This window comes from Gymnoscopelus braueri, assembly GCF_963280865.1.
Source record: "Gymnoscopelus braueri genome assembly, chromosome: 11".
Taxonomy (NCBI): Eukaryota; Metazoa; Chordata; class Actinopteri; order Myctophiformes; family Myctophidae; genus Gymnoscopelus; species Gymnoscopelus braueri.
The window spans coordinates 4,470,206-4,493,131 of record NC_137613.1 but is presented as its reverse complement, the minus strand read 5'-3'; the positions used below and the strand labels follow the sequence as shown (position 1 = coordinate 4,493,131).

Sequence of the window (22,926 nt, the reverse complement as noted above, 5' to 3'; positions counted from 1 at the left end):
ACACATTGGAATGCTTATCATTACGATTGGGTGTGTCTGAAACCCTAATATGCATATTTCCAAGATGGTGGCTACGTGAAAACGAGTTATAACTTAACCTTTGACACTTTTGGCAAACTTGGTGTCGATTTTATGTTTTTTTTAAAGCATTAGAAACACATTGGAATGCTCCGATTAATGATTAAATCTATCTAGAGCACTCTAATTAGCTTATTACCAATATGACCACTATCAACAACCTAAAAAAAGCAACCTATGTATGTTACACATACAATTTGAATGAAACAATAGAAAAATGGAGTGGAGCACATCCCTATTGATACAGATAATAAGCCAGTAGGCTAGAGTATATTAAACAATACAAATAAAAATGGAAATGCGGTGCGTGGAGGGGGGGGCACCACACAACAAGGTTTGTTGTGTAGAACCTCAATGTTCCTCACATCCACATGATGAGGTGTAACAAACTCCGGCTTTTCCTCTCTTCCATGCGCTAGCAGGATGTGATACTACATCAGCCTTCCTTGTTTTTTGACCATTGCAAACACATTGGAATGCTTATCATTACGATTGGGTGTGTCTGGAACCCTAATTTACATATTTCCAAGATGGCGGCTATGTGAAAACGTAAACTTTTGACAGTTTTGGCAAACTTAGTGACTATTTTATGTTTTTTAAGCATTAGAAACATATGAAATGCTCCGATTTTCTGATTGCATCCATCTAGAGCACTCTAATTTCCTTATTAACAATATCAACACTATCCCCAAAAGGGTATTCAACATTTTCACCCAGAACACTTTTAGGAACAACCTTAATAAGCAACCTTTGTATGTTACACATATAATGTATTTGAAAGATAGAACAATGGAGTGCAGCACATTCCTATTGATATAGATAGGAGTATTTGAAACAATCTTACAATTAATGCACACAAACTCTGTACGTGCATACGTGGGCTGGGCGTATCAGTATAGTATAGGCATATATGGAGATCCGGTTCTCCAGAACCGCTGATCCAAACGATATGCCTCTCTCTGAAGACGGACGGACGGACGGGCGGGGGGGGTGCCGCAACTGTGGCAATCTTCCTGCATTGTCCCGGTGCCTAAGAAAAGTTGCACCTTGTGACTACAGGCCAGTGGATCTGACATCAAAGAGCATGAAGACCTTTGAGCGTCTGGTACTGAATCAACTGAGACCGATGGTGAGTGAATACCTCAACCCCCTTCAGTTTGCATACCAGGCGGACATTTGATGATGCCATCATCTACATGCTAAACAGGGTATTCACACACTTTGACACCCTGGGCAACACAGTCAGAATCATGTGTTTTTACTTCAACACTATCCAGCCACAACTGCTTGCTGAGAAGCTTGCGTTGATGATGTGGACCACGGCTTGGTGGCATGGATCACAGACTACCTCTCGGGCAGACCGCAGTATGTGAGACTGCAGGGTTGTCAGTCGGAGGTGCTGGTGAACAACACGGCTGTCCCCAGGGCACAGTGCTGTCACCTTTCCTGTTCACCCTATACACATCTGACTTCCGATCAACTCCAAGACATGGCCCCTACAGAAGTTCTCAGATGACACTGCGTTGGTCAGCTGCATCTCAGGTGACAACACTGTTGAGCACGATAGCATGGCGAAGGACTTTGTGGACTGGAGCGAGGCAAACCGCCTCCGGCCATCCTTAGCAAGACCAAGGATGATGGTGGTGGACTATGGCACGACCAAGAGGGTACCGCCGGTCCCAGCACCATAAATGCTGAGGTGGTGGAGATTGTAGCCAACTACAAGTTTCTAGGAGTGCACCTGAACAGGTTGTTGGACTGGTCTGACATACTCTAATGTAGGAGCAGGCTGTTCTTCCTGAGAAGACTCAGATGTTTTGGCGTGTGCAACAGGATGCTGTAAATGGCTGGTGAGGAAGGTGGGCTCCGTCGTGGGGACCTCACTGGAGGGGGTGGCTAAGGTGCGTACAGTGAGGAGGCTGGACGCCATCATGGCAAACACGTCCCTCTCCCTTCACAAGGATATAGTGGGGCATCCCGGGGTAGATTCACCTACCCCGGATGGAACTGTTTGAGACTTGGCATGTCTTTTGTGCAGGTAGCTATGAGGATTTACAACGAGACACATGTTGGTCGCTCTGCCAGGTCAACTGTCTATAAAGAATACATCACATGGATGCACCTGGGACGTATCATCAGTGTTGTAGCCTGGGGTCATAGGGTGTTTCGGGTCTCGCAACATACACCCTCGCCCAGGTGACCCAGCCGGGGTTGATCAAGCCCCAACTTACGTCCCAGGACCCACGGTCAGTCCTATAGGGAAAGACAGGGCCACTCAGTCCGCTTCTTCGGAACTACTCTGCCGGAACTCGAGGAGGCTCTGGCACGTGGAGGGACTAGGCTCTGTGGGTGGCCTCCTGGCCGGGCTCCTCCTTCGTCTCACCAGGTCCAGGACCTGAGCACTGTACCAGATACGCTGCACCAGATACGCTGCACCAGATCCGCTGCAACACCCCGATCCAAACATTTCCTTCTGGCGTGATGGTTCCTTGGGCCGGTTTGCTTGAATGGCCCTCCTAAAGGCCTCACCGTGGGTTTGTTGGGCCTCTTCCTCACGGAAGACACAGGCTGGGGGCGCTAACCCATACTGCTCCCGGTCATATAACTTGGAATAAAAGATGTACCAAGGACTCTGACCTCTAATTACACTTAGATAGTTATTGTACTGATTGCACTGTGGACACTTTGTCACTTTTCTTTGCATTGCAGTGATTGTACTGGTTGCGCGGTTTGACAGGACACTGTAACCTGGTGTTATTGCTATTTTTCTGCATGGTGCAGGATAGTTTGTACAGGTGTATACTTTTGTTCTTTAGTGATGGTGCATCTTATTGTTATGTCTTACCTTTGTATTGCTGTATACATTCCTTACTCTGTATCTGTAATTTTGTAACTCTGACTGCTGTGCTGCCTCTGGGTGACTGAAATTCCCCTGTGCGATCAATAAAGGTATCTACCTATCCATTGTGCTTATATGTTGTCATCTGGACCCCTCATTGTTGGTGAGGCATCCTCACATCCACATAATCAGGTGGTACTGTGAGATCCAGTGTTGCCTCCAAAGCTGCCCATGCACTCTTTTCCCATGGCCAAGGAAGGCTGATGTAGAATCACATCCTGCTAGCGCATGGAAGAGAGGAAAAGCCGGAGTTTGTTACACCTCATCATGTGGATGTGAGGAACATTGAGGTTCTACACAACAAACCTTGCTGTGTGGTGCCCCCCCCCTCCACGCACCGCATTTCCATTTTGATTTGTATTGTTTAATATACTCTAGCCTACTGGCTTATTATCTGTATCAATAGGGATGTGCTCCACTCCATTTTTCTATTGTTTCAATAAAATTGTATGTGTAACATACATAGGTTGCTTTTTTTAGGTTGTTGATAGTGGTCATATTGGTAATAAGCTAATTAGAGTGCTCTAGATAGATTTAATCATTAATCGGAACATTCCAATGTGTTTCTAATGCTTAAATAAAACATAAAATTGACACCAAGTTTGCCAAAAGTGTCAAAGGTTAAGTTATAACTCGTTTTCACATAGCACCAATATGCATATTAGGGTTTCAGACACACCCAATCGTAATGATAAGCATTCCAATGTGTTTGCAATGGTCAAAAAACATGAAATAGACACCAAGTTTGTATTTGTAGCTCATCTGGTTCAAAAGTTACAGCCAAAACCGTTTTACATGGCGGCCATTTTGGATTTGGCCGCTATGGCGACCCCAAAGGTCGCCCGCTCGGGTGCCCTAGCTAAATCATTAGAGCATGCCCTGGGCTACATCTGGGCCAAATTTGGTGCATTTAAGACTGATTAGCGCGAAAATATCCCTAAGGCCCGGGAACATTGCTGAAATATTGTCCATATAGGTGATTATGCTAATAAAAGCTAATTACGCTAATTCTGAAAATTGCTCAACATATCCAAGTTAGCATCCGGCAGTTTCTACATGCTGGGGACCCATACTCAACATTTCTAACATAAAACCTTGGTGTACTCAACATTTCCGGGTTCACATTCTGGCAAGTGGACTATCTGTGTGCACTTGACGGGTGATTTTATAAACCAGCGGGTGCTTTTAGAATCCACTATCCCCCCTCCCCAAGCCGTACCCATGTGTGGGTTGAGAATGTCAATGTGGGGGATATAGCAACAACACGCCCACGGGCACACCTCCATGCGCAAATAACGGCGTCGGCATAATGGTGACGGGTAGAGCAGGTGCTAGAATAACCTATTGGGGCGGCGCAGCTCCATTATCCGGATTTAACAGGTTAAGGGTAGCGTTGCGGCTGGGAAAACTGGCACAGAATAGAGCCGGGAATGCCCCCCCCTCTGTGGATCTCAATGCCAATGCAAATTCAAGAAGTAGACATAGGATCTATTAACGTTATATCCTCCCTCGTCAAAGTTTCTCTATAGATTGTAAGTTATACTGTGTGTGTTCAGTTTGTAAATGAAGTCGTACAAATCATAACTAATAACCGAAAATAGCTGATCTACAGGCTCACAACACATTGCGCTGTGAGGTGTTGCGCTTGTAGATCAGCTATTTTCGGTGTAAAATGGGACTAACAATAACAAATATTGAACAAATTGAATTCACATGATATTTATAGAATCATTTATATGATTCCAGGAGTCCGTACCAGAGACCAGAGTCTCCAACACCCAGCTGTGTGTCTTTGAAGAGTGACTGGTCTAAAGGAGGAGTTCCTGACTTCAGTAATGAACCTCGACCTCCACACACAAAGTATGTGAATCTTCCTATACAATATACACAACACTATAAATCTGCACTCACACTACAGGGTTTTTAAAATCTTGAGCAATTTGGAATTCTGGTAGCATCACACACTACAGGAGAATCTTATTAGATTATTTTATAGGATTATCTTGAACATGCACATACTACGAGATTTTAAAACAATGACCATAGCCGTGGGAACTAGGGGTGCTAAGTGGGCGGACACCCCCTCACGTCCCCACCCAGGAGGAATATGTAGTATAGTTTGTATTAAAAGGAAAATATGGGGAATAATGTAAAGTATCCATGATTCTAACATGCATGGTACATCATTATCAGACCTATATTTATCCTTCAAGTTGTTGTTTAGCCCCAAAATGTGTGGATATAAAGGATATATATCACATGATATTATAGAAACATGTATAATGATTTGCGAACACGGGAGTCACACACAAATTATATAAATGTTTCTATAATTAACGTTATATCCTCCCTCGTCAAAGTTTATCTATAGATTGTAAGTTATACTGTGTGTGTTCAGTTTGTAAATGAAGTCGTACAAATCATAACTAATAACCGAAAATAGCTGATCTACAGGCTCACAACACATTGCGCTGTGAGGTGTTGCGCTTGTGGATCAGCTATTTTCGGTGTAAAATGGGACTAACAATAACAAATATTGAACAAATTGAATTCACATGATATTTATAGAATCATTTATATGATTCCAGGAGTCCGTACCAGAGACCAGAGTCTCCAACACCCAGCTGTGTGTCTTTGAAGAGTGACTGGTCTAAAGGAGGAGTTCCTGACTTCAGTAATGAACCTCGACCTCCACACACAAAGTATGTGAATCCTCCTATACAATATACACAACACTATAAAGCTGCACTCACTCGACAGGGTTTTTAAAATCCTAAACAATTTGGAATTCTGGTAGCATCGCACAGTACAGGATTATGGGATTATCTTGAACATGCACATACTACGAGATTTTAAAACAATGACCATAGCCGTGGGAACTAGGGGTGCTGGGTGGGTGGACTCCCTCCTCACGTCCCCACCCAGGAGGTTGAAAATGAATGAATATTGATTGGTTGGTTCCGTACCTTGTCCTGCAGCATTTTATTAAGAGATGTTCAAAGTTTATCTTTAGATTATAAATTACTGTGTGTGCAGTTTGTGAATGAAGTCGTACAAATGACAATATGGTGTTCAGGTGTGAAGCTGAGCAATACAGACTGACTGCTTGTGTGCATGTGCTATCTATGTAACAAACTATGTATACTATGTATTGACTACTGTGTCTATCAACTGTTATTGTACGGTATCGTTTGTAAAATGTTACTGTAGCTATTAATAATAATATTATCATTTTGTTCTTTTGTTCTTTTCTTGGGGGGCACTACCCACACGTTTAGCCGTGTTGCTCATTCCACAAATGCACGATCTTTGGAAGTTATACCTTGTTGTAAAGGTGACTAATTAACGATAACAATGATATCAAATACATTACATTACAAATACATATTATTGAAGGGGAGAAATAATCGACCGAAGTTTCCGAACTTTTTGTGGGCAGTTATTATTTTGTTTTTACAATATATTTATTTTAGTAATTATCCTCTTTACAGTAGAGCAGTGGTTCTCAAAGTGGGGTTTGCGGACCCCCAAGGGTCCTTTAGGGGGTTACAGAGGGTCCCCAGCAAAATGAGGAATAGTTTTACTACTTTTCCCCTATTTTATACTTGGGATATTCCAAAATAGCTGTTGTACAAGATCACAACATATCACATTGGGCCTATTTTGAGCTTGTAGATCTGTACTTTTTGAAGCATTTTGTTGAATCTTGAAAAGGTTTGAAAAATGTGGAATAATTTTACAAAAAAATGAATAATGATCAAACACAAATGTTCTCTTATGGCAGAGTCCCTGGCAGAATATATTTTCAGATGGGGATCTGCAGCTAAATAAATATACATTGTCTTCATCTCCACAGAGAGAGGAAGAGGAGTGGTTGTGTTGTGACAGAGCAGGCGTCCAGGTGTTCAGTGTGTGAGGAGGTTCTGACAGATCCAGTCTCTACCAGCTGTGGACACTGGTTCTGCAGACAGTGCATCACCTCATACTGGGACCAGTCTGCTCCAACAGGACACTATGGCTGTCCCCAGTGTGGAAAGAGATCCAGAACCACACCTGGACTGAAGACACCAAGACAAACAGCACCTGGACTGAAGACACCCAGTCAAACCACACCTGGACAAGGTAAGACTGGACAGAATTTGCACTAATTAAAATAAATAATGCTAAATTCCAGAAATCATAGTCAGACTAAATGTTCAAATTAGTGTCTGCATCAATATCTAAGTGCAAATAATGAAGCTAAACAATTATCAACTAGACAAAAACAACACATGTTGTGTTATTACTTTTGGCAGTTTTTTTAAACAAATTGTGTGCCATAAATATGTAAAGTTATGAAATAACCGGAATGTTTAAAACATATATTTTCTTCTCATTTCAGATGTCAGTCTGCAGGATGATTTGAATGATTATAAGATCAGTTTGAACAGTCTTGATGATGTGAAAAACCACATGACAGAAGAGACAGGAACCTCCCTCACCAGCACCTACACAGAGCTCTACATCACAGAGGGAGAGAGTGAAGGGGTTAATAGCCAACATGAAGTTATACAGCTTGAGACAGCTTCCAAGATGAAGACCTTCCATGACACACCAATCAACTGCTGTGACATCTTTAAACCCCTCCCTGGCAGAAAGACACCCATCAGAAGAGTTCTGACCAAGGGCATCGCTGGCATTGGAAAAACATTCTCTGTGTGTAAGTTCACTCTGGACTGGGCAAAGGGTTTGGAAAATAAAGATGTAAATCTCCTGGTTCCCTTTTCATTCCGGGAGCTGAACTTGGTCAGAGATGAGCAATACAGTCTTCTCACACTGATCCATGATTTCCACCCAACATTAAAGAACGTCACAGCAGAGCAGCTCGCTGTCTGGAAAGTTGGCTTCATCTTTGATGGTCTGGATGAAAGCAGGTTTCCATTATACTTCCAAAACAATGGAATTGTTTCTGATGTCACAGTGACATCATCAGTGGATGCTTTGTTGACAAACCTAATCAAGGGGAATCTGCTCCCCTCAGCCCTCCTCTGGATAACCACCAGACCTGCAGCAGCCAATCAGATCCCTCCTGCATGTGTTGACATGGTGACAGAAGTGAGAGGATTCACAGACCCTCAGAAGGAGGAGTACTTCATGAAAAGATTCACTGATGAGAAACAGAGCAACACAGTCATCTCACACTTGAAGACATCAAGGACCCTCCACATCATGTGTCACATCCCACTCTTCTGTTGGATCATTGCTACCGTTCTGCTGGACATGTTGAGGACACACATGATAGGACAGCTGCCCAAGACCCTGACTGCGATGTGCTGCCACTTCCTGTTGGTTCAGACAAAGAGGAAGAAGAAGAAGTATGATGAGACACATGAGGTGAATCAACAGCAGCTCATGGAGACTGACAGGGATGTTCTCCTGAAGCTGGGCAGGCTGGCATTTGAACATCTGGAGAAAGGTAGCATCCTGTTCTACCAAGAAGACCTGGAAGAGTGTGGTCTTGATGTCAAAGATGCCTCACTGTACTCAGGAGTGTGCACAGAGATCTTCAAAAGAGAGGGTGTGCTCTTCCAGAAAACTGTCTACAGCTTTGTTCATCTGAGCATCCAGGAGTTTCTGGCTGCAGTCTACCTGTTCCATTGTTTCACAGAGAAGAACATGAAGGTACTGAAGACATTCCTGGAAGATAATAAATACAAGAGTGACAGCTCCCTCTCTGACTTCCTGAAAGCCGCTATGAAAAAAGCCCTGAAGAGTAAAAATGGCCACCTGGACCTACTTGTTCGGTTTCTTCATGGCCTCACACTGGAGTCCAACCAGAGTCTGTTAGGAGGCCTACTGGGTCAGACAGAGAACAGTCCAGAGAGCATCCAGAAAGCCATCAAGAACCTAAGGAGAATGACCACTCATGATGCCTCTCCTGACAGATGTATTAACATCTTCCACTGTTTGATGGAGATGAACGACCACTCAGTACATCAGGAGATCCAAAAGTACCTGAAGTCAAAGAACGGATCAAAGAAGAAACTGTCTGGGAGCCAGTGTTCAGCTCTGGCCTTCATGCTGCTGATGTCAGAGGAGGTTCTGGAAGAGTTGGACCTGGACAAATACAACACAACGGACGGGGGGCGATGGAGACTGATCCCAGCTGTGAGGAACTGCAGAAAGGCTCGGTTAGTAGTCAAGTGAATAGAAACATCCATAGAGTCACACTATAACTCGCTACAACACTATAATTAGAAATGAAGGTTGACATAAAAGTTCCAATAATGCTGCCTGTGTCTCAAATAGTGACTAGTGGTATTGTGTGTATGTCCAAATAAAACTAAGAGTCTAAAAGTCCTGCTGGTTACCCCCACCAGACCAGTGGTTTGAACCCACTGACATTGCCATCCTCTCAGTAGTGGAACTTAAAATAAAAAGGACAAGATAATTGTTATTTTCAATGGGCCTCATTCACACAGCTCTTAACATCTCTGCTATATTCTTTAGTGTAGGTTTGCTTGTAAACAAAGAGCCACGTCTGATGCATGAAAGGCTGTGTAAAGCCTTGATTTGTGCATGACTCAGGTGTATCAGATGATGAATTCCACTAAATCAAATGTGCGTTCATCATCTGCATTGTTCCATGCCCTTTTAACACCATAAAAGACAACAGAAATACCCAACATTAAACCCGCTTCACCGTGTGAAAGCACTTTGTAGTACAAGTTCAAAGGCATCACTTGTCAAAAAGAAAAGATCTACAAGCTTACAATGCTTTGCATTGTTGGTAGCATGAAGGTGCACCTGTGGAATGTGGAAACACATTTCCTGGCAATATTTGTACAAGATATGATGTTTTGGTTCCAAAGTGTTGGACCTGACGGCTGAATAAAATTGCCATTACCAATGCTGTAGTACAGCTGAATATCCATGGATAACTTATAAACAACATATGTTTGTCCAAACTCCAGATTCAATCATTGTATTGCAACTGCCACAGTTGAGCTTCTTTACACTGTTAAAACCCTAAACCATTATTATATATATATTGGATGCACCTGTCTCACTCTCTCACTGCCATGCACCTGTCTCACTCTCTCACTGCTATGTACCTGTCTCACTCTCTCACTGCTATGTACCTGTCTCACTCTGTCACTGCCAAGCACCTGTCTCACTCTCTCACTGCCATGCACCTGTCTCACTCTCTCACTGCCAAGCACCTGTCTCACTCTCTCACTGCCATGCACCTGTCTCACTCTCTCACTGCTATGTACCTGTCTCACTCTCTCACTGCTATGTACCTGTCTCACTCTGTCACTGCCAAGCACCTGTCTCACTCTCTCACTGCTATGTACCTGTCTCACTCTCTCTCTACCATGCACCTGTCTCACTCTCTCCCTGACAAAACTTGTTTAGACAACAAAGAATAGTAAAACATATTACTTCCATAGGATGTTATTTTACACTGGTGGGAAAAATACTCAAATTATTTTCTTATGTAAATATAAGTATCAATACTGCGATGTAGAAATACTCAATACAAGTAAAAGTCTGGAATAAAAAATGTACTTGAGTAAAAGTACAAAAGTATTGGTATCAAAATGTACTTAAAGTACCAAAAGTATTGGTATCAAAATGTACTTAAAGTACCAAAAGTAGAATGTACTCATCATGCAGAATGTCCCGTTTCACATGGTATCATATGTATAAAATATATTAAATTAAAATGTTTTGAAAATAGCAGATCTACAAGCTCACAACGCATCGCATCGCAACGCGTTGACACAGTACTTGAGTACTGTATTGACACAGTACTTGAGTAAATGTACTTAGTTACTTTCCACCACTGTTCTTTTAGGACTAAGCTAAGATCACAGGCTAGGAGATGAAGTGAAGTTGAAGCAGAGAAGCCTACCTCAGTTTACAACAACGATGTGGTGAAACACACCCATCCAGGTTCACTTTTTATATTCTGACAAATAATAACTTGTGCTGCTGTGGGATAAATCACCCGCCCCGCCCCCCTCCCCTGTAACTAAAGGGACTCGTAACGTACGTTGGGTCGTGAGTGAACTCACATTTCAAATCGCATTGATTGACAGGTGATATAAACATAAGCTGACACAAGTTTTAATATCCAGACTTGACAATAAAAGTTCAGAATCAAGTGCTGGATCTTGTGAGACCGGGGGGACATGCGTTCCTGTGTCATCAAGCTTGCAAATGCACAGAGAGGATGTGCAGAAACTAGTGCTGTAGTTTAAATTTCGTTTTTATATGAAAATATATATACAGATATCATCAAACGTACAGTAGCTGATAAACAGACAACTAGGAGAGTAATGCTCTCCTCCGCTCCATTCAGTAGCCTACCTACCTACCTATCTACCTACCTACCTACCTACAGTACCTACCTACCTACCTACCTACCTACCTACCTACCTACCTACCTACCTACAGTAACTACCTACCTACCTACCTACCTACCTACCTACCTACCTACCTACCTACCTACAGTACCTACCTACCTACCTACCTACGTACCTACCTACCTACCTACCTACCTACCTACCTACCTACAGTACCTACCTACCTACCTACCTACCTACCTACCTACCTACCTACAGTACCTACCAACCAACCTACCTACCTACCTACCTACCTACAGTACGTACCTACCTACCTACCTACCTACCTACCTACCTACCTACCTACCTACAGTACCTACCAACCTACCTACCTACCTACAGTACCTACCTACCTACCTACCTACCTACCTACCTACCTACCTACCTACCTACCTACAGTACCTACCTACCTACCTACAGTACCTACCTACAGTACCTACCTACCTACCTACCTACCTACCTACCTACCTACCTACCTACCTACCTACCTACCTACCTACCTACCTACCTACCTACCTACAGTACCTACCTACCTACCTACCTACCTACCTACAGTACCTACCTACCTACCTACCTACCTACAGTACCTACCTACCTACCTACAGTACCTACCTACCTACCTACCTATACCTCCCTACCTACCTACCTACCTACCTACCTACCTACCTACCTACCTACCTACCTACCTACCTACCTCTATATACCTACCTCTACCTACCTACCTACCTACCTACCTACCTACCAGGGAGGGGGCTGAGTTTTGTAGCCTAGACTCGTCGGAAATAAGGCAACAAGAGAGTGCCTTCATCATCATCATCAATCATTATTAGAATGGCCCAAATTGATTAACATTTCGTGCACACTTTGTATTGCGCTTTACATTTAATTTGGCTATATTTGAATAGTATTGAGTTTAATTCTCAAAGAGACAGACCATTAGGATACATTTATTTTGCAAAATAAAATGACAAATATCGTCCAAAATCGCCTACTAAAAAATGTGACGATTGGACTCCTCCAATCGCCGACAGACGACCCCAACCTTAGTACACACAGAACAACAGGAGAACTCAAGTCCTCAAACTATTCATATGTGTCCTCTTTATGAGTTATTCTACCATGAGAAATGGACCATACCATTAGTGAAGGGGTGTACAAAGGATGGCTTTTTAAACAGTGAGCTTGGTTACTCAGATTACTTACATTACATTAACTTTTCATCTGTTGTTTACTTCTCTGTTCTCTGATCATACTTAAACTGTTTGTGTCTGTATAACTAGATACAGTAGGAGATCTCTTAGTTAACTTCCATGACAGTGAACTAGGTATAATTTGTTTTGATAGTCTCTTATTTAATCTGTATTTACAGACTTGTTGGCTGTAACCTCAGACAGACAGAGGTTGAAGTTGTGGCTTCAGCTCTCAGCTCTAATCCTTCTCATTTGAGAGAATTGGACCTCAGCCAAAACAACCTGGACTCAGGACTACTGGATCTGCTCTTAGCTGGACTGAAGAGTGTGCACTGTAGACTGGAGATCCTAAAGTAAGATTAATTCACCCTATTTATTTTGATCAATTCTGTTTTATTATGTACTGTATTATGTGAATATAATATGAATGCTGTGGTGAGAATGTATTAATAAGATTGATATCATGGGAGCCCAAGCCTACCTCATGTCCTGCCATGCTGAGATACAAAATTACACTATCGTTGTTGGATGTATTTTGTCAGATCTTCATCATCTTCTAGTTTTGATTATTTATATTGATATTAATGGGTGTAAGCGTCCATTTCAGTAATAGGGATTTCACTAGATGACCACCCTTAAAAAGTTGTGCATTTTATTTTGAAGGATCAGTCTGAAACGGAAGCCTATTTGTGTCAAACTAATCACAGTCTCAGCCGTATGTCCCGTCCCCTCTGGCTATGGGATCGTTCGATCGAAGTTGGTAGCATGTAGCTCACGCAGAGACACGGAGGGGGGCAGTGTGAAGCCTGTTAATGTAACTACATTTCTTATTTCTAAACTAAAATGTTTTCAGATACATATTTTTGTGTACTCTTTAAGTTTAAAATGACTAATACACTCTCTGGACGTCATCTTGAATGAGATTCAAAATGGCGTAGCGCTGTAGGCCTATAATTTAAATCAGGTGTGTTTGGAGGAACATGCAGCTATGGGGATCACACAGGTGAATGAAATCAAGATTCATGTGCATGCACACGTTCTTGCTTATGTCAGGAAGTAATTCAAATTGGCCTTTTAGGGACTTTTGACATAAGAATACACTCAGGTCATTTGCCAAGTTTGACGTTGGTCTGTCGGACAGTTCTCAAGATACCTGAACTACAGACGTACTTAAAGTAAATACATACATACTTACAGAGATGTTGTGCATTTATTTTCTGCCCATATATGGGGATCCGTACTGTCATCAGAATATTATGATCTATATTGAGTGTTTGATGGTAGTAACAGCCTTGTATGTGTGTGTGAGCTGAACTTCAGAATCTTGAGAATCTGTCTTTGTTTTCTTTCTTATTTTATTGTATTCTTGTTGTATTTTCTTTCTTTCTTTTTTTCCTTTCCACCTCCTGGGTCACTAGTTCAAAACCCTGACAGTCCATCACGGCCAGGTCCAGGTTCTCAATCCAGGAATAATGTATATCGTAACGTGTTTTATTTATTCTCTCTTTTTATTTTTTTGTCGTCTGGTGTTTCATTCTTCATTCAGACTGGCTCAGTGCTGCTTGACAGAGAGATGCTGTGAAGTTCTGGCCTCAGCTGTAAACTCTCATCCCTCCCTAAGAGAGTTGGACCTGAGCCTCAACATGGTGAATGATTCAGTTCTGGAGAACTGCATGTGAGTAGACTTGGACTGTGTCCATGTTAGATAGTACAGTGAATGTGCAGTGTTTCCCTCATGTGTCTCTTAACAGTGTATTCACTCTGATACAAAGTCCCAAATAGACTTTTACCAATACTTTAACCAACAAACAAAAAGGTTTTACAGATCCTTCTAAAAATATATACAATATACAATAATATCGTGGAAAGGTTCATTTTCTAATGTAATATAATTCAAAACATGAAACTTTCATATATTCTAGATTTATTGCGCATACAAAAAAAGAGATATATTATACAGAAATGTGGACCATCTGAAAAGAATGTTAATTTATGCACTCAATACTTGGTCAGGGCTACTTTTGAACCAATGATTTCATCAATGGGGCGTGGCATGGAGGTGATCAGCCTGTGGTTCTGTTGAGGTGTTATGGAAGCCCAGGTTTGCTTTGATAGCAGCCTTAAACTCATTTGTATTGTTGAGTCTAGTGTCTCACACCTTCCTCTTGACAATACAACATCTATTCTCTGTGGGGGTCAGGTCAGTTGTCTGGTCAGTTAAGCATATTAATACCATGGTCAGTACACCAGTTACTAGTAGTTTTGACACAGTGGGCAGGTACCAAGTCCTGCTGGAAAATGAAATCAGCATCTCCATAAAGCTTGTCAACATACAGAAGCACAAAGTCCTCTAAAATCTCCTGGTAGATGCTGTGTTGACTCCAGCGTGAAGTTTTCACTGTCAGTGATGATTTTGGGTGCCATGTCATCATTTGTTGGTCCATTGTGTGTTATCAAGTCCAGAGTCAACACAGCATCAATCAGGATATTTTCAGATGTCTAAACAACATGCTATCTAAATAACATGCTGTATGGTTGAGAAATAACAAGACATATCCAAGATATATCTGCATAGTAAACTTGCATTAAGAACAATATATATCTGCAGAGTAAACTTGCATTAAGAACAAGATATATCTGCATAGTAAACTTGCATTAAGAACAAGATATATCTGCATAGTAAACTTGCATTAAGAACAAGATATATCTGCATAGTAAACTTGCATTAAGAACAAGATATATCTGCATAGTAAACTTGCATTAAGAAGGGATAAAGGAGAGTGGAGTGCTAGGGGTTAAGGTGGAGTCTGAGGAGGTGATGAGATCCAAACTGGGCAGCAGTGAGTATGTCTGGATGGGCTGCAGGGCCAAGATAATGATAGGAGAAACACTGTAGTGTCAGGTAGTGGAGACGTTGTGTTAGACAGTTAGACATTGCTGCATTGTTGTTCTATTTCCTACAGAGTGAAACATGGAGGAGAAGATTGGCTTAATCCTAGAAAATGTGAGTATATGTCTGTCTCTGCCAATATCACACATTAACATTTTATACACTGTTTTATAGTGGGTTGGCCCCTCCCCAGATACTGTCCTGAAAACTCTTCAGTAGAGCTTCCAGGGAATTCAGGAGGTTTCTCTGCTCTTGGCCCGGTCCTTAACCCATTAAGACCTGGAAAGCCTATACGTTGTTATACCTTTAAAACCGGGAAAGCATCTGTGTCATTTTAGATGTTGTTATGTTATGTATAGCAACATGAATCTTTTATTTATTTTGATTAAAACAAAAGTTGTCATGTGGGTTGACAGAAACAATGGGTCTCAATGTTTAACCCCACCACCAAATAATAGGTTAATAAAACGTGGAAAGGATATTATAGAAGCCTTTTCTATTAAATAATGCTTACATTTGACTGAGGAAACAGAGATCCGATTATGGACCAGATCACACTTTATTGATTACTGAGGATAAACATGTCCTTAGGATTAACAACATATCCTGTCCTACGTCAGAATGGTGAACGGATATTATGGACACAGCTAGACTTCATCCATACTGTATCCTCATCAGATGATAAGACATAACATGATGTGATGTGGTCAATATTATAAATTAATAGCGCAACATGTTGGCATGAAAGTCCAATATGTGAAACTGTGGCCACATTTGCAGAAACGGAAAACACGCAGAGGGACCTAATAATTCAGCTCTAAATGTGTCAACTGAAAAGAAATACAAATTGGTTGAATTTGCATCATGTCTACCATATGCATCCAAGCAATAGATCTTTGACATAAGTTTTTTTAATGTGTTGACACATTTTGGGCACATAAAAACATCATCTGAGGTTTGGCACTATTGTCATTGATTTTTCATGAAGAATAAGGCATTCTAATAACATATATGAAAGGTTTGAGGCATATAAATCATTTTGTAAGCAGACGTGAGTTTGAGTGTCCGCCCAAATTCACGGTAAAAAAAAGATGAATGAATACTGAACGTGGGAAGTCACGTATATGCACATAAGTACAAGATATGTGAGGACCTGAGCTTAGTGAATGAGACCCAATGACTCACAACTCTTCACAATGCCTCACATTGTGACACATTGTGTGCTTGTAGATCTGCAATATTTAGAATATAGCCGATCTACAAGCTCACGTGTCATATTTCGACACGTTGTGAGCTTGTAGTTCAGCTATATTTGAAACAAAATTTGCCTATCTAACAATTCACAACAATTTTCACATTGAGACAGGTTGTAAGCTTGTAGATCAGCTGTATTTCAAACATAAAAAGAGCCAATCTACAAACTCACAATACATTGCATCATGACCAGGGTTTCTGCAAGGCACCTTTTGGGCCGGCCACCTTGACCGACAGGATTATATTTTACCGGCCAAAGAATGAAGTGGGCTAGTAATATCTATCTACTCTATTATGCAGAGGTGTCGCTTTCCAAAAAATAACTGAATAAAGTGGGCGTTATGAACAGCTTGCGTGACTACGTCACACAGTATAAACACATTAATATATGTTTTGGGCCCTACATCTCATTCAACCTTAATATGCAAAACCTACAGCTTTTGTTTTGTTTTGTTAATGTTAATTATGTCATCATGAATGATGGTACAAGGAAGGTTCATTACTTGCCTGCAACGTATGTGTGTCACCAACTTTCACCGCTTTATCCATCGCAGACAGAAAGACATAAAATAGTCTAATAACAGCATTTTCCCAATCGGCCACGGTGGCCTGTGATCTTTATAATTAACGGCCAAAAAAAATAAACCCGATCATGACGTGTGGTGAGCTTTTAGATAGACCATTACAAATAAATAAAAATTGCTGATCACAACTTGTCTCATTGTGACAGGTTGTGAGCCGATATACAAGCTCACATCATGTTGCGTTGTGAGCCTTTACATCGGCTATATTACAAGAAATAGCAGATCTACAAGCTTGCAAAGCCTCGCATTATGATGCGCTATGAGTTTTGGCTATATTTCAAAAACAGCCGATCTACAAGCTCACACCATGTTGCAATGTGACAGGTAGTGAGTTATTTCAAACATCAACAAGTAGAAGATCACGCTCATCCAAAGTAATTTAAAAAGCCAGATGCAGAGCAGAACTCTGCACTGGAATAATTATGATCCATAAGTTAAATGGTTTATTACCATCATGAATGTGATGTTTAAAGCCTGCTGGATCTTCCTCAGACCTCAATATATCAAACATAACAAAGATAGCCGATCTACAAGCTCACAAAGCACATCAGTGTGATGTATTGTGAGCTTGTAGATCAGCTGATTTTTTTTTCTTTTTAAGGTAGACGATCTACAAGCTCACTAGGATCACATTGCGACACGTTGTGAGCTTGTAGTTTGGTTTTGTTTAAAACTCAAAAGTAGATCTACAAACTCATGAATTACATTGTGACAGGTTGTGAGCTTGTAGATCAGCTGTATTTCAAACATAAACTCACAATATGTTGTTTAACGTGTGATGAACTTTTATATGGACTTTTGCTGTTTTAAACAGTGGATCTACAAGCTCACAACTCGTCACATTATGACAGGTTGTGAGCTTGCAGATTGGATTCTAGATTATCAATAATTGAAATAGATGAAAATAGCCGATCTACAAGCTCACCATGCATCACATCATGATGCGTTGTGAGCTTTTAGATCGGCTATATTTGAAAATTAGGTGAAAAATAGCCTGTGAGCTTGCAGATTGGGTTGTGGAGAGATAAGAAAATCTACAAGCTCACAATGTCCTGCATCATGACAGCCTGTGAGCTTGTAGATTGGCTATTTCAAAAACAGCGGATCTAAGCTCACATGTTGCATTGTGACATGTTGTGAGCTTGTAGATGTAAAAACTGTAGTGCATAAAAACATAAAAAAATGAATATACATAATAAATAGCAGATCTACAAGCTCACAACGCCTCGCATCGTGAAACGTTGTGAGCTTGTAAATCAGCTTGTAATTCCTCCATATTTAAAAAATAACTAAAATAGCCGATCTACAAGTTAGCAACGCTTCACACCATGGTGTGAGGTGTTGCTAACTTGTAGATGCTGAATGTTTTCTATGTAAGACAGTGGTTTCCAAACTCGCGGTCGGACCCCAGGGGGGTCCCCGAATTATTGTGGGGGGTCCCCAGATGATTATCTTAATGTGTAACATTGTTTTCTCACTCAACAGTAAACAAACCAACATACAGTATAAGTGTATACAGGGTATCTGCACATTAATAATGTTACAATTTAATGACTTTTAAGACCTTTTTAATACCAAATTGTCAAATATTACGTAAGAAAGAGGCAAACATTGTGAAAATAGCCGATCTACAAAATAGATCTACAAGCTAGCCGATCTATAAGTGGTAGATCGGCTATAAATAGCCAATCGACTATAAATGACCTGGCTATAAATAGCCGATCTACAAGCTCACAACGCTGAGGCGTTGTGAGCTTGTAGATCGGCTATTTTCACAATATTTATATGTGGAACCGAGTCAAACTAAATGACTCCTCAACTCCTACAACTTCCCCCACCCTGACAAGTGCTTGTCAGGGTGGGGGGTCCCCAGTTCAAATATGATTATTTTGGGGGGTCCCCAGTTGAAATAATGATTATTTTGGGGGGTCCCCAGTTCAAGTATGATTATTCTGGGGGGTCCCCAGTTCAAATGATTATTTTGAGGGGTCCCCAGTTAGAATATGATTATTTTGGGGGGTCCCCAGTTAGAATATGATTATTTTGGGGGGTCCCCAGTTCAAATGGGGTTGCAGCCTTAACATTTTAGGAACCTTTGATGTAACAGGATGTGTGTATTTTCAGAGGTGTAAAGTAACTAAGTACATTTACTCAAGTGCTTTACTTAAGTAAAATTTTGAGGTATTTTTAAGTAACATTTTGAGGTATTTTTACTTTACTGGAGTATTTCCAATTTTCTGTACTTTTACTTCTACTCCACTACATTTCAGAGGCAAATATTGTACTTTTACTCCACAAAAATTATTTGAAAACTTTAGTTACTAGTTACTTGGAGCATTTAGATTATTCTTACAAAACATACGTTAACCACTTCAGCCCTATATTAATTTTGGCCATTTGAAAATAGAAGATCTATAAGCTCACAATGCGTTGCGACACATTGTGAGCTTGTAGATCTGCTATTTTCAAAAGATTTTTATACAATTCAGAATCAGAATCAGAATCAGAATCAGTTTTATTGTCACATCACAGGTTTACAAGGTAAAAAAGTGGGTGAAATTATTTTTTGTACATCGTTCCCATCGCAACGTTAGTTTCCATAGAAAGAAGAGGGGGGGGGGAAGAAGAGGGTGGGGGGCAAGTGGGAAGGAGATCAAAACAAGAGAGCAACAGAAGGCCAGACTATTAACTTATTAATCAAAGTTACGACGAATATAATCACATATTAGTTTATTCAAATAGTCAGCCATACATAAGCCAATAACACAAGCTGAAGCAGACCGCTGCAGGTCTGCCTAGCATTTCACAGGATTCAGGGTGTCTTTATACATGAGATGAATGTCGTCACAGTGTAATCCAAGTACATTCATTAACGTTATTCATAGAACAATTTACCCATCTGAGAGCTTTGACCTCTCCAAGTCCATGTCACATTGACTGGTCAAACCGGGAACCCCTGTCTTACATTTGCCAGTTCTTGTCTATAAGTAACCTGTTGACTTTAGGCTGGGATATCCTAATGTCCGAATCTATGTTGTGCTGTGTCACAAGTCATGCATCTTAACTTGTGTGTCTAGGTTCTTATTACTGTGGTGGTCCGTGTATTTTGCAATGAGTCTTTAAATAGCTCCAGGTATGATATTACATTACTGAGCGGACTGGGTGAGAGTTTAGAGTGTCAGTTTGCAGCAGGCTGCAAACTTTCCCGCCTCTGTCTCAGTCCTTCTGTCACCCTGTATCTGACAAGGCCTCTTACCCAGCTCTCTACTAATACATTCAAAAAGTGGTAAACTTCATATATAACACTAAAAGACTACAACAAGACAAGTTATCTACATATTTACAAAGTACCTGAGATAATAAAAACTAAAAAAACTAAGGTGCCTGAGCATAGCAGCAATGTATTGTATACTGTGCATGTTATACTTATACTGTGCATGATAGACAATGGACGTTAAGGTGCTTAGAGGAAAGGAGCACAATAAAAAAAGACAAAAAAAGTCAGTGCGTTATACAAGGGATTAAGGTGCAAAAGGTCAGTGCGTGTCCACCTAGGGTGGACTGACCCTAGTATAATCCGCAAGTAGCTTCACATTTGAAAACTTGTGAAATGGGACATTCTGCATAATGAGTACTTTCTACTTCTGGTACTTTAAGTACATTTTAATACCAATACTTTTGTACTTTTACACAAGTACATTTTGAATTCCGGACTTTTACTTGTAACAGAGTATTTATACATTGCAGTATTGATACTTTTACTCAAGTAAAACATGTGAGTACTTTTCCACATTGATGTCATTTCACATAAACTTAATGTAAACATTTTCTCACAGAAAGTCACTTCTCACCTGGAGGCTTTAAGACATTCTGACTCACATTTTACTGTGTTGTCGTCGGGCAGAAACCTTGTATCTCTGACACGTTGTGAGCTTGTAGATCTTTTGACCATTGGCTATTTTAAAATGTTTTTTAAAATGATATTAATAAAATAAATGTTTTGGACATACAAGGTTTCCACCCGACAGAGACGATCTTCTGAGGTGTGTGTGTGTGTGTGTGTGTGTGTGTGTGTGTGTGTGTGTGTGTGTGTGTGTGTGTGTGTGTGTGTGTGTGTGTGTGTGTGTGTGTGTGTGTGTGTGTGTGTGTGTGTGTGTGTGTGTGTGTGTGTGTGTGTGTGTCAGTCAGTGAATGATGTATGTAATGTTTACTGTGTTGTTTTTCTCATCAGATTTCCATCCTCTCACACTGGACACAAACACAGCACACAGCTACCTCTCTCTGTCTGAGAACAACAGAAAGGTGACACAGGGACAGGATCAATCATATCCTGAACATCCTGACAGGTTTGATGGGTGGCCTCAGGTTCTGTGTACAGAGGGTCTGACTGGACGCTGTTACTGGGAGGTAGAGTGGAGTGAAAAGGTTTCTATAGCAGTGACTTACAGAGGGATCAGCAGGAAAGGAAGTGGTGTTGACTGTAGGCTTGGAAACAATGACAAGTCCTGGAGTCTGCACTGTGGTGGTGGTGGTCTCCATGGTAACAGTTACACTGTCAGACACAATAGTAAGGACACTGTCCTCCCTGTCAGTCCCTCTGACTCTAACAGAGTATCAGTGTATCTGGACTGGCCTGCTGGGACTCTGTCCTTCTATAAAGGGTCCTCTGACTCACTGGCACACCTGTACACCTTCCAGAACACATTCTCTGAACCTCTCTATGCTGGGTTTAGGTTCTGGTCCTCCTCCTCCTCAGTGTGTCTGTGTGAGCAGAGATAGAGTCTCTATGTGAGGATGACATCAGGTCACCATGGTTACTCAACATGTTTGAGTGAGTGCAGGTTGTCATGGTTACCACTGTTGTCAGGATACTTTGAGACTAGCTGAGTCTGACGTCATGGACTCCATATTTGGGCATGAGTGACTCATCATGACATCACGGTGACATCATCATGATGATGTAATAAGCAGCACAGTGACAGTCACACATTAAAGCTCCTGTAGATTCAGTGTTTCTCTAACGTTGTCATGTCAAGGACCCCCGATGCATTTGACTTTCAACCCTTGACCCCCTTAAGACAACATTTTTGTCGTTAAAAAAACAAATCATAAAATAGCCGATCTACAAGCTCACAATGCGTCACATTACGACACATTGTGAGCTTGTAGATCGGCTATTTTCCAATAGCAAAGTATTTGATGGATAAAGTGGTTATACTGCTTTTGATGCTGTATATTTAACTATTTAGCTTAGGACCCCCTGGTATCCCCTCAAGGACCCCCGGGGGCCCCTGGACCCTACTTTGAGAACCAGTCGTCTCTAAATCAGTTTAAACACGTTAACCTCTGTATATATTGGCTATTTGAAAGTAGTAGATCTACAAGCTCACAACGTGTCGCATCGCAACGCGTTGTGAGCTTGTAGATCTGCTACTTTAAAAAAAAGTACGATTTATTATATATATATTTTAGAAAATTATAACCGAAATCTTGTATGGGGGTCCGTGGCACAAATATGTTCAAATGGGGGTCCCTGGCACAAATGTGTTCAAATGGGGGTCCGTGGCACAAATGTGTTCAAATGGGGGTCCCTGGTACAAATGTGTCCAAATGGGGGTCCCTGGCACAAATATGTTCAAAA

At 41.1% G+C, this 22,926-nt stretch overlaps 1 protein-coding gene across 1 annotated transcript in view; it reads left to right on the top strand.

The window, feature by feature from the left end:
- The window catches only part of LOC308094995 (uncharacterized protein), a 793,896-nt gene that overhangs the window by 252,308 nt on the left and 518,662 nt on the right, over positions 1–22,926 (top strand). The window contains exons 23-24 of the mRNA XM_080441835.1: positions 4,724–4,837; positions 5,566–5,679. Of these exons, the coding sequence (XP_080297961.1) occupies positions 4,724–4,837; positions 5,566–5,679 (228 nt within the window). The remainder of the gene's footprint in view (positions 1–4,723; positions 4,838–5,565; positions 5,680–22,926) is intronic.